The 12,477-nt window shown below is 46.3% G+C and overlaps 1 protein-coding gene and 1 long non-coding RNA gene across 5 annotated transcripts in view; one reads left to right on the top strand and one right to left on the bottom strand.

Annotated features, from left to right (window-relative positions):
* Window positions 1-1,367: 1,367 nt before the first annotated feature.
* Window positions 1,368-11,311, bottom strand: LOC311524300. Of its 2 annotated transcripts, none has more exons than XR_014712521.1 (3): window positions 11,206-11,311; window positions 2,850-2,897; window positions 1,368-1,693 (listed from the first exon to the last, which is right to left on the bottom strand). It is a non-coding gene; the product is annotated as an uncharacterized lncRNA (long non-coding RNA). The 2 variants fall into 2 exon arrangements; XR_014712522.1 differs by lacking the exon at window positions 11,206-11,311 and adding an exon at window positions 9,589-9,770.
* Window positions 10,838-12,477, top strand: part of INPP5A (inositol polyphosphate-5-phosphatase A) — a 426,365-nt gene continuing 424,725 nt past the window's right edge. For 2 of the 3 annotated variants that reach the window (XM_084635262.1, XM_084635263.1), the window contains exon 1: window positions 10,838-11,502. In XM_084635262.1, the coding sequence (XP_084491388.1) occupies window positions 11,428-11,502 (75 nt within the window). In that variant the 5' untranslated portion in view covers window positions 10,838-11,427. The remainder of the gene's footprint in view (window positions 11,503-12,477) is intronic. The other variant, XM_084635264.1, reaches the window with a different exon arrangement.

The raw sequence follows: 12,477 nt of genomic DNA, 5'->3' as shown, positions 1-12,477 counted from the left end.
TGTGTGTGTGTGTGTGTTTGAGAATAGTATAATAATCAAATCCATTAAAAAAAGCACATACTCGAATGTCACATATTAACAAACTATAATGGTGAGTAGATACTAATAAAGCAGGATGTTTTCTTATTAGGTCAAAGCCCTTCATTTCCATTTTAATGTCATCTATTAAAGTTGTCTGATAATGATATCTAGCTGTGGAAAATAAGGGAGTTATGTGTATAATTATTTTTTTGCAAATAGCACATGCACCTCAGTTTACCTAGTTGATATTATACTATCTGACTGCAAGTTAAATCAAAGTAGGCTGCTGGAGGAGGGGAAGAAGAGGAGAACAAACAGGAAATAAAACGATGGCAAATATAAGGTACAGTCCACAGAATATCAAGAGTCATTGAAGAAACAATGGGGAAACTATTGATTGGAAAACGGTCTTACCTGGCTCCAACCCAGCTGACAAGGTTTACTCTTTCCAGATCTAAGCCTAGATTCAAAACATATTGCACCTTAGAGATGTTAGAGTAGGGAGAAAGAGGGGGAAGTGTTGAGTGGGTTGTCAGCAGCTGCCCAGGAAGGAGATGCTGACAAAGACACAGAGAAAGGGAAAAACTGCAATGAGCAGACCCTTCTCTCTCTCTCTCTCTCCCAAACATAGATGGAGGTAACTGGGATGAATGGAATTTACCAAAGCTTGCAAGGAAATATTAAGGTTTAGGTAAGGGGAAATACAAGTATAGACCTTTGTTTTATCCCTTTCCTCTACTTGCTATATATCTTTGGATGAATTCAAAGGCAAAAAACTATGTTAATGTAGAGTTAAGATTGCTTGGTGGTATATTGTCCCCTTGCAGAAAGTTGAATTGAGTAAAAACTCAGACTTCTGAAAACCAGGAAATGCAGTTAAGGTTGTCCATCCAAACTTAACTCTGTCCTCTTTTAGCAATGCTTCAATTTGCCCTGTTAACACAAATCTCTTTTACTTTGCAAACCCCACAGTTGCTGAAATGTACAAGCTCTTCACCTCCTTTTACAACCCATTCACTCTCAGCCACAGGATTCCATCTAACATTATTAAAGGACAACAATGAGGGAAAACAGCTGGGCCTGTTGGGTTAACATGGTTGAGAAACGGGGTTGCCCCCCCAGAGATGCAATCCAAGAGTGGATGGATCACGTGGTTTGACCCTTTGAGAAAGGTGCAGGAAGCCAGGCCTGTCACCTGAAGGATATGCTTGAGAAGGGCTGAAAGGGGCCTAAAGTGCTGCTTGCCCTGTAACCATGTTACTAGCTCTTTTATAGATATATTAATAGGTGAAAGGGGAGAGATTATACTGTATTTTGCAAAGGATTAAAATTCATGTAATCTTTTGATCATCTGCAGTATGAAACAGTGATATTTGGTTAATGTATTTTCCACTAGTACTGTATTTTTGTGTTTGTAAGTAATGTACTTCCATGATCATGGTGTTATATTTTATATCCCACCCTCAGGAGCAGGTAGTTTATGGGTTTCCTGTTGCATATCTAGAGCTGGTTCCTTTGTCCCCCTCCCGCAGGAAGAGTTTCTAGCAGAGCAGCTGGGACTCTGGTTCTCAGCTCCTTCATGTTGATATGATGAATGCTGTCCCCTCTATCCATCGGCAGCACCTCTTCTCACTTGGAACCAAAGGCAGGTGATGAATTTTGAAATATAGATCTAAAAATCAGAAAATGAGAGCTACTCTTTAAACAGAACAAAAAGACCCTATAGAACTATTAGGGATTGTTTCTTAATTTAAAAATTGGTAGGGGGAATGAACTACCCCTTCAGAGCATCCTAACTCTGTCAGATCTATGATGTTATGAGAGTGAAGAGCACTGTGGCAGCCAAATGCTAGGACCAGCACAGGTACAGAAGATCTGTGAACCAGTGGAGCTTGCTTATTGTCAAAAGAACAGGAGGACTTGTGGCTCCTTAGAGACTAACACATTTATCTGAGTATAAGCTTTCGTGAGCTACAACTCACTTCATGATGAAGTGAGCTGTAGCCCACAAAAGCTTATGCTCAAATAAATGTGTTTGTCTCTAAGGTGTCACAAGTACTCCTGTTCTTTTTGTGGATACAGACTGACATGGCTGCTACTCTGAAACCTGCTTATTGTCAGTTGCTCAAGTGACTAACATGCTGGGTGTCTAGAAAAAACAATCCAAGCCACCTCATCTTTTTTCCCTGGGAGCAATCTGCAGTGAACAGGGATTCAGAAGCCAGTAGCAGGAGGAGCTTTGCTGAAAGGGACCTAATTTGTTTAAAAAAAGAAAACTTAGGACAAAACATCCTCGTGTCCACCTCGCTTGCTCCAGAGGAGGAAAAGAAGAGACAGATGGGGAAATAATGAACTCAGAGCTTGCAAGATATTGATGCCTGTGAATAGGAGTGTGACACCCTATACCTCATGTTCACCACTTTTATATGTTTGATATATTTAGTACAAAGAATGCCTTGTGAGATAGCAATATTCAGCAGATTATGAGTTTTCAAATGATATCTTGTTGAAATGGGTGTAACATCACTGCATGTAAAAATTATGAAATTTTGCTATAGGATTGTTACTGAAATATGTTGTAGCTCTGGGTAATGCCCACAAATCATTTTCTCAAAGACAAGGACATGCTGGCACATCAGCAAAGTGCTAAACGGTCATTACCTATTTAATTGACTATTCACTGGCAGGGGGGAGGTATAAACAAAGAATTTACATTTTGTCCCAAAAACACTTCAAACCTCCCATACACAGGATACTGTTAGTCTACACTCTGGCTGAGGAGGGGTTACCCTCAAAGAGGGGAGTGGGATATAAAATGGGACACTGACCTCCACCTCACCTCTCCCCTCCATCTCTACTCACAGCAGCAAGATCACCTGAAAGACAAAAGAAGCATCATTGAACTCGGGGGAGTGATCCTGGCCTGGAGGTTTTCCAGCCAGCAGACTACTGTAGGCTTTTGGTGAGGAAAAAGTCCTTGTGTTTTTCTATTAGCCTTGGTAAAGTTTAGGAATTTGCTTGCATGTTTATCTTTTTATTTCTTTTTGTAACCAATCCTGACTTATATGCCTCTATACTTGTAATCACTTAAAATGTATCTTTCTCTAATTAATAAACTTGTTTTATCGTTTTATCTTCACCAGTGTGCGTTTGGATTAAAGTGTGTGGAAAAATCCATTTGGGATAACAAGGCTGGTCATATATCATCCCCAGTGTTGGAATGAGGGACTTCTTATGAGTTTGCACTGTCCAGTAGAATACTAAGCAGTACAAGACACATGTTTCTGGGGGAGAGGACTGGGGCTAAGACTATATGGGTGTTGCCCTGTATATAATTTCTGGATGGCTGGGGAGAGTATTCAGCTGGGAGTGATTTTTACATGCTAGTGGCTGTGTGTGAGTAGACCCTGGGGAGGTGGTTGTTTACCAGCAAAGTAGTGTAAAAGGCACCCCAGGCTAAGAGTTCAGGGGACACTGCTGTTCAACAGTCCAGACTATACCCTGGGGAATGTCACAAGGACTTAGAACACTTTCTTCACCTGCTTGTTTCTCCCATTAGGCAAAAGAAAAGTGGTCACAATCTTATAGTCTTAATGCAGGTGAAACCCCATTGGAATCAGTGAGAGTTCTGATCAAAGTCATTGGGAATTTTGCTTATGTGGGAACTGCAAGATTGGTTTTGTTAACAGAGTAAAAGATTGACCATATTTATTTAGTTATTAAGTTACAAAAATGACTGGTGGACTTTCTATGGACTGAATATGACTGCTAAACCATTTATTCAAACTGAGAATAACCCTTCTTTACCTATATGAGTAAGCAGGAAACATAATCAATCAGCTGAGTCGACTTTTTTGGGATCATGAGTGATCCTGTGCCAGGAGTGGAGAAGGAAGGTATTGCAAGATAATATCAGCTCTTTCATGGACTCGGAGGGAACTTTCATTTTTTGAATAGCTTCTTCTCTCCATTTCTGTTGCCAATCATAGCTTTCTGCATTTGCCCAATTTAATACATGTATTAAAAAAAGTTAGGTTATGTAAAGCTGTGTTTATATACTCCATCCTTGATTCCCTTTAGTCTGGTTTCCACCCTCCTGTGTTACTGGAAGTAGTCTCACCGATGACCCTTTCCTGGCTAAATCTCAGGGCCTCTTTTTTGGTCTTTAGCCTCCTCCCCCACTTGGCTGCTTTTCATATCACTGATCTAACTCTCCTTCTCTTTGGCTTTTCCTGACGCCTACCTTGCTCCCCTCAGATCATTCAAAATAATCACCATCTTAACATCATTCTGACTATATAACCCCTAGGAAAGAGTATACTGACCCTTCAAGGGTCAGCCTAGAGTTCACAGATCAGCCAGGGAGCAATTTAGGACACTCCCTGCTCTGCCCCAGTGACTTCTTTTAACAGAAAGAGGAAGCTGAGTGGGGGGAAAGAGCCTAAAAGCTGAGTAGCCTGCACAAGGAGGTGATCTCTCTCCAGCTCCCAGGAGGTTAGTCTGACCAGGCATAGTGACTGTGTTTTGGATATATAATTGGGAGATCTGAACTTGGGTCCTGAGGTAAGGGCGTTTGATTTGTTTTTACATGTACTCTTTCTCTGGGGCTTCAGTAAAGGCGATACTTCTTTTCACTAGTTTGGTTTGGCTTCTTATTGCTTTGATCTGTGCAAGCAGAATGGTTGATACCCAGTGAGGTGGGGCTCACCTGCAGTGCCATATCTGGCCAAAAGGAGGTGCTTAGGGAGGCCCACCTCTTTACAATCTCCTTTGAGAGCCTCTTTAATGATTAATTATTATCATTTGAATTGCAATCGCATCTAGAACAGAGGTCCCTAAAGTGTGGGGTGCACCCTCCTAGGGAGCATGGAGGACCCTCCGGGGCCCATGGTAGGGCCCAGGCCAGGCCCCACAGGGGTGGGGAGGGAGTGCCACCCAGCCCCTTCCCACCCCCAGCTCTTCTCTGGTCTGGCTCCCAGCCCCTGCATGCCTGGCCCCATCCCCAACCTCAGCCGCTGGCCATGGCTCCATTTCTGGTCCAGGGCCAAGGCTGGTGGCAAGGCCGGGAGTGAAGTCGAACCTCACTGCGGGCCAGCTGCTGGTCCCCACCGCAACCCAGCTGTGGCTCCGCTCCCACCCCTGCTGCAGCTCCTGGCTGCGGCCCCGGCCCAGACCCACCCCCAGTTGCGGCCCTAGTCTTGGTCCCCTAACTCCTGTCTTGCTCAGGGGGGCTGGGGAGTCACTGACAGGGTAAGGGGGGGCACTCAACTCTCAAAAGTTTAGGGATGCTGACCTAGAGGTTCCTAGGCTCCCCATTTTCATTGCATTAGACACAAATTACTTTCGCTTATCTATGAAACAAGATACAAACTACTTTTGCTTATCATATCATAGTCCTTCCACCTTTATCTTTCTTTTCTTATATTGCTCCACCGCCCCTTTCCGATTGCTGATGCCATCCTCTATCACCTGTCATCTGGTTTTCTCCTATGCATCTTTCTCATTGATTTCACACCCGTTTTCCAATTTATAAAGATCATTCTGGAAATCCTGTCCTCCAAAATGAATACAACCCCTCCTATCTTAGTGTCCTCTGCAAATATTTTAAGCATAATCTCCTCTCCATCATTTAAGTCATAAATGAAAATATTGAATAGTACTAAACCTAGGACAGAACCCTGCAGGACCCCACTTGGTACATCCTCCCAGTTTCACACTGAATGATGGGTAACTATTCTTTAAGAATAATCTTCCAATCAGTTATGCATCCACCTTACAGTAACTTCACCTAGCCTAGACCATATTGCCTATGAGAATGTCATGTGGGACTGTGTCAAAAGCCTTACTGAAGTCCAGATATATAACTTCTTCTGCTTCCCCTCTATACACTAGGCTGGCTACACTGTCAAAGAAGGAAACTAGGTTGGTTTGGCAGGATTTGTTCTTGACAAATTTATGTTGTGTATCACCTTATTATCCTCTAGGTTTGATCAGATTAAACAATAAATCTGTTTCAATATCTTTCTGGGTATGAAAGTTCGGCTGAGCGGTCAAGATAGGAACTATATTTGCCCTTCTCAAGTGGTCTGGGACCTTAGCTGTCCTCCATGAATTTTTGAAGATAATCACTAATGTTGAGAGATTGCTTTGGCTAGTTCCTTAAATACCCTAGGGAGAATTTCATCAAGTCCTGCTGACTTGAAACTCTGATGGCAGGATCATGTTGAGATAACAATGTGTGTGCTGCATCTTTGTCCAGTAGTTGCCTCAAGGGTTCACACACAACTGAGAGGCTTGGAAAAAAAATTTTCAGAAAGTTCACAAATCCTAAGGGCTTGTCTACACTGGCAAAAAACACCGCCCTGAGCCCTCAGCGCTGTAAAGCACCAGTATAGACAGGGCACCAGTGCTGGAGATGGTTTTTTTTAGAGTGCTGGGAGAGCTCTACCACGACTACACGAGCCATGTTAAAGCGCTGCCATGGCATCGCTTTAGTGTTCCTAATGTAGACTAGCCTTAAGTGTCTGAACTGATTTAACATCTTTAGATGTTGGCATCTACTGTATTGCTCTTTCCTTTTGTTATAGCCTTTGGGAGGTCAGCAAATGTCCCAAGAAGGATACTACAGTGAATTGCAATTTCATATTGTATTTATTCAATTTCAGATACTTCCCTGGCACTTTCTCGTAGACAAGTGAGGTTCTGGTCATGATTATCACAGCTTCTGCCATGCTGTCCCCACGTTGGTGTGCTAGAATATCATCAGCTGTGATACTGATCCCTTAGAGTCCTGTTGGTATGTATGGCTAATAATGTTGATTATTTTCCTGCTGGAGATTGGATCCCAAGAGGCATTATCATCTATCTGTATTGACCTGCTGGTGTCCAATATGCCGCGAGGTACCAGCTTTCTTTATCCAGTACTGCTACAGGGAATGCTACGCTGCATTGTCTGCTCTGGATAGGTTGGTTATTTTGCTTGTGTGTCTATTTTGTGAAACATTTGTCCCAGGAGGAGTGTCAGTAACTCCATGAACTAATTTTTAGCTGAAAACAGGGTTTCCTGTATTGTATGTTCTACCTCAAATTTCAGCCTTTATACTTTTCCTTGGTATTCTTTTTGTAATTTACACTGTCTTAGTGGCATTGCCATTGAATAGTTTTAATTTGACTTTTCTTGGTTGCAGTTTTGCTTTTTTCTTTTTTTGTAGCTTAGCATATTCACTAATGGCCCACTGTGTATTTGGCATTTAGTATCCGATTTGTGTGCTGCTGTCTTCTCTTTGCATGTGGTGCTAGTCTGAGTATTATAAACCATTTATTTTTGCTGAAAGAACAGGAGGACTTGTGGCACCTTAGAGACTAATAAATTTATTAGAGCTTAAGCTTTCGTGGGCTACAGCCGATGAAGTGAGCTGTAGCCCATGACAGCTTATGCTCTAATAAATTTGTTAGTTTCTAAGGTGCCACAGGTACTCCTGTTCTTTTTGCAGATACAGACTAACATGGCTGTTACTCTGAAACCTGTCATTATTTTTGCTGGTTTGCACTGCATTAATGTCATACGTGCAAAATCTGGTGCTCTGTGTTACTGATTCCTTAATATGGTGCAATTTTTCTTTCTTTGCTTTTCTCATCAGCAAGCTTTGGCATAATGATTTTTCTTGGCACAATTATGGTATATAACCCCCTTATGTAGGGCATTTTTCCATACTCATGTTTTTCTCTACAGTTACCTTGCCTCCCCCACTCCCTGATCTTTCTTTGTGTTTTTGTTTGTCGCTTCTACTTTGTATTTGTACATTTACTTTTGCATGAATGTTGGTATATTTTTCTTTGTGTTTTTACTACTTTCCCTGAGCTGCTTGGTGAATTATCTGTGTGTCTGCTCCACTTATTCTCTGCATTTGGATATGAACTTGTTCACTAGCTTTGCACACATCTATAGCTCTTGGTAGAGTTATTGGGGGCTTTCTAGGCATTTGCATTCAAGTGTCTGTATCTTTCATCCCTATTACTAATCTATGCCAAATTCGTTCATCTTTTAATCTTTGATAATCAGATGAGTCAACCATTGTCCAGCCTGGCAATATTCTGATCTATTGTTTCTCCAGATTCTTGATCACAATTGTTGAAGATACTTTTCATATACAACATTTTTTGTGGGTTGAAAATTTTGGGGGCACCGCTAGGATTTTACACAGGTCCTCCTGATCTGCTGCTGATATATCTAGATGCTATTGGAGCATATGTCAGCCTTTGTCCATTACAATGAATGTATAGTGTGGCTGCTGGCTGTTCTTTTTTTTGTTTCTGTGTTGCTATTCTGTAGTTTTCTGTAGTGGTCTAAAGAATGTCCAATTGCTAAACACATCTCCTTTACGTCCATCTACTCAGGGTCAGGAATCCGGTATGCTGCTATGATTATTGTTTCATTTGTGTGGTTTTGTTTAGTTGTTTTTTTTTGTTTCTGATTTCCTGTGCCTGTAGGCGCCAACTCACTTCTGACACCATGTTCAGTGTTCAAGCATAATAGAGAGAAAGCTAAGACACTGCAATATTCAGGTTTGATACAGTCCTCCCTTATCAAGCACTTTCAGAAAGTAGAATTTTTTACATTCTTAGAAATTATCATATATGTAGAATATGATAGTATGTTTAACATCCCTTATTGGTAAGTTACCTATTGTAACACTCTCTTTACAAATTATAGTTGCTATTATCACACTGATATTGACACTTCTTCCCAGAATAGCTTTACAGGACATCTGAAATAACTCTGATTCCTCTTTCTTATCCTCTCACTACAATTCCCTTAGGGTAATGGAGAACCAGTTTTCACACTGGAACTTACATTTCATTTGTCAGATTGTGTAGGACTTGACCTCCATCTAACATGTAAACCACTATCCCAATGGAGGGTCTTTCTTTCCCAAACAAGGAGGATATTCTCATAGACACTTCATTAAATCAGTTAATTCTCACTAGCTTTTATGATGTCTTGTACTGTCAAGCCTTCCAGACACACTCTAAGCATCTGGTCCAGCACTTGAATTTGTGCTAACAGAAGACATAGATTTCCTTCTGTATATATGAATTGAAATACAAACTTTGTGTTTTCTTCTTTGTACAGTGCTTTTCTCTGTGCTTAAAGTGGTCTGAAAAAGTGTGGGTGAGGGTCTCATTACCCCATCTGCCCATCCTTCTGCCCAGCAATTAATTCTGTCACAAACCCCAAATCAATCCTGTCCCCTCAGTCCTCACACATCAGTTGTGGCCCCACATTTGTTCTGCCTCCCCTGCAGCTCCTGGGGTTCTTCGCTCCTCTCCTCAAGCCTGGGAAGGGGCTTCGGGGGTTCTTCACGCCGCTCTGCCCCTTCCCAGGCCAGGTATTTTAGAGAGGAAGGAGGAGCAGAGGGCCATCTCATTGCTCATTGGAGGGGAAAAGGGAGCAGCACCACACTGAGCTGCTAGGTGTGGTTGGCTGCTCTTCCCAACTGCAAGTGGGGAAGACAGCCAAATTCATCGGATAAGGTGATTTTGGCCCCTGCTGGAATCATTACTTACTTGTAATCCTGCTTCTCTCAAGGTGTTGTGATGAATCTGTGAGCTCCTAGAGGGCAGTGTTAACTTCCAGCACAACATCCTGCCAGTGCAGGACTCCATACTTCATCCAGCACTGGGAAGGGAGGGAACCTGGCTCAGGAGGGAGCCAGAGGATGCATTGAGCAGGAGCAGTAGGTCAGAGGCAGTCTGTGAAGAGAAGGCATGAGCTGGGAGAGAACAGCTAAGCAGCAGCCTGTTGTTGGCAAGGGGGCCGTGCTAGCCCCCTTGATAGTTGAATACTTGCGAATACCTGCAAATGGGGTGGCAGGACTGAAAGAACTGAACTCTGGGGGACTGCAGGCCAGTGTGTGATTGCTTCCTTCAGGGAGTGTCCCTGGTGCTAGGCAGGAGGAGCTCTGCTTTCATAGTATAGGATTGGGAACTATTGTGTGTTGGGTTTTTGTCTTTTATTTGGATAAACATTAAAACAAACATACAGAGGTTAACTGGACTGCTTATATCGGGCAGCCCCACTAGGGCAATCCTTTGTTGTTCATGAGACTTTGAGTGTATATCACCACGGGCTGGAACCTTGAGAGCCTAACTGCACCTGAGACCACACCTTAATTCCCCCATCTCTCAAAGCGTCCTGGCCTGCTTCATTCTGAGACCAACTGCCACCAGCTCAGTGCATCCAGAACATTCAATTTCAGTTCCTTGAGGAGCAGGAAGCAAAGAGGTCCCCACATGCTAAGTGTAACAAATGTCCAAAGAGGGTGTATAGAATAGGGCCAGAATGTATATAATTCAGAGAAGCAGTATTACATGTAATAATAATAGAACAAAATGCTTATATAGCACTTATCATGTACTATACAAAGGAGATCAGTATGATCACCCCCATTTTGCAGATGGGGAAGCTAACACACAGTGAACCAACGTGACTTGCCCAAAGTCACCTAGCAGGCAGTGGCCAAGCCAGTAATGGAAACCAGGTCTACTGAGTCCCAGTCTAGTGCTTTATCTACTGAGCTAGAGTAGGGGTAAAGGGATCTGTGCATGGACCTGAATGCCAGTGACAGGGAGCCAGGAGGGGCCTCAGCCAGTGATAAACCACAGATCACCCGCAGACAGGCACAGAGGGGGCTGCTGGTGGGGACAGGCCTGCCAATCGCTCTCCCCCCGCCCCTTGGACAGCAGCAGGGAGCTAGCTGACGTTGCCCTTTTAAGAGCAGCCCCGTCGTATCAGGCCTGTGACGTCAGAGAGCGCAGAGCCCTAGTCCCCGCTGCCTCTGTTATTGCAGCCAAAGGCTGGGAGTAGCAGCAGCGGCAAGGGCAGCTCTGGCTGTGCCGGGGGCTTCGCGCAGTGCCGCTGCCCGGGCGCGTGCGGGGAGACCGCTGGAGCCCCTTGCGCAGAGCCTGGCCATGCACAGGGATTCAGCCGCCGCCGCCTCCACCAGCAGGAACTTTCCTGGCGGGAGCCTAATGGCTGCGAAGGGGGAAATCTAAGAACAAAGTCTTCGCCTCCAGCCCGGGAGCCGGGGAGAGGGTGATCCGGCAGCAATGAGCCCAGGGGCTGCTTGGCACTGATGTCTCCGTGCCTCCCCCAGGCGGGAGGACTGAGAATCCCTCGCTTACCTTCCTGCTCCTCCCCTGGCGCACCGCCGAGCGAGTGAGCGAGGCAGGGGCGGCAGAGGGGCAGCAGCTCCCCCCGGGGGGCTTTGAAACTGACTTGGAAACTTCCACGGGGCCAGGGCTCCGCCGGTCGCACCCCGCCGCCGGCGTTCCCACGGAGAGCCCGCTTCGCCCCGGGTTCGGGGGCGGCTGTGAATTTGTAAACTCTCCCCCCCCGGCGGTGTCATGGCGGTGAAGGGGGCTGCGGCAGGTACCGGAATGTTGTTAGTAACAGCCAACGTTGGATCCCTCTTTGATGATGTAAGTAGCGTGGCTGGGGGTGTCTGCACACCGGGAGGGAGGGAGGGAGGGAGGCGGGAGCCCAGGTTGTCGCTGCCGCCCGGGGCGTTCCTGGGTCCCAGCTCGCCCGTGCGGCGCCCGAGCCCTTGGCCGGGCTGGGCGGAGGATGCCGGCTGTGCGGGGGTGGGGGTGTGTGCGCGCGTCTCTTGGGCGGCGGAGGTCCCGGTGCATCTCCCCGGAGTGGCTCGGAATAACGAGCAGGATCCCAGGCTGCTCACTGCCTTGGTGGGTGGGTTTTGCCCGGTCCTAGCGCCCTGCCGCCCGCTCGTTCTTCTACGGCGAAGGGGGTAGGGGCTCGGAGCGCCGCCCAGCCCGAGCGCGGGGGCGGGCTTTGCACGGGCAGCACCAGCGCTAGGGCACTGCCAGGGGGAGCACCGGCCAGTTGCAAGGTTCGAGCTCGTCCTCTGAGCCACCCCGGCGGCGGGAGGGGCCTGGAGAAAGGGCTCCGGCTCCAGCTGCCTCGCCGGCCCGGGGCGGGGGGGGGGGCATCATCTCACCGTCACCGCTCCTAGCGCGGCTCTCACGGGCGGGTTCCCGCACGTACAGGCGGGCCGGGGTCGGTCCTGCCTGCCGGGCGTGGGAAGCGACTGCCTCCGTGCTGCTGCAACCACCTCTTCCCCGCACGCCCTGCCTCCGGGCTGGGGAAGCTTCCCAGCCTTCTCGCAGCTCCGCTGTCCCGGTCCTCCCCCATTCCCGGCAGCATGCAGCAAAGTCTGGGCAATGCGGAGCCAGCTACCCTTCTGCCTCCTCCCCAGCCGCCCCCCTGCCTGAAGCAGGGCCCTTCCTTGCCAGGGGTGGGGGAAGGATTCACTGCTTCCCATGCATCCTCCATTCCTAGATAGAAAACTGCTAGGGTCTGCCTCTGAAGATCCCTGTGCGGCAAATCCACCGCCCCAAGGCTTGCTCGCTGGGGAAAGTTTGTTTGTTTATCATCAG

This window comes from Lepidochelys olivacea (genome assembly GCF_965140295.1).
Source record: "Lepidochelys olivacea isolate rLepOli2 genome assembly, chromosome: 7".
NCBI lineage: Eukaryota > Metazoa > Chordata > Testudines > Cheloniidae > Lepidochelys > Lepidochelys olivacea.
Note: the sequence above shows the minus strand (reverse complement) of the source record. Positions and strands in the feature narration are given on the sequence as shown.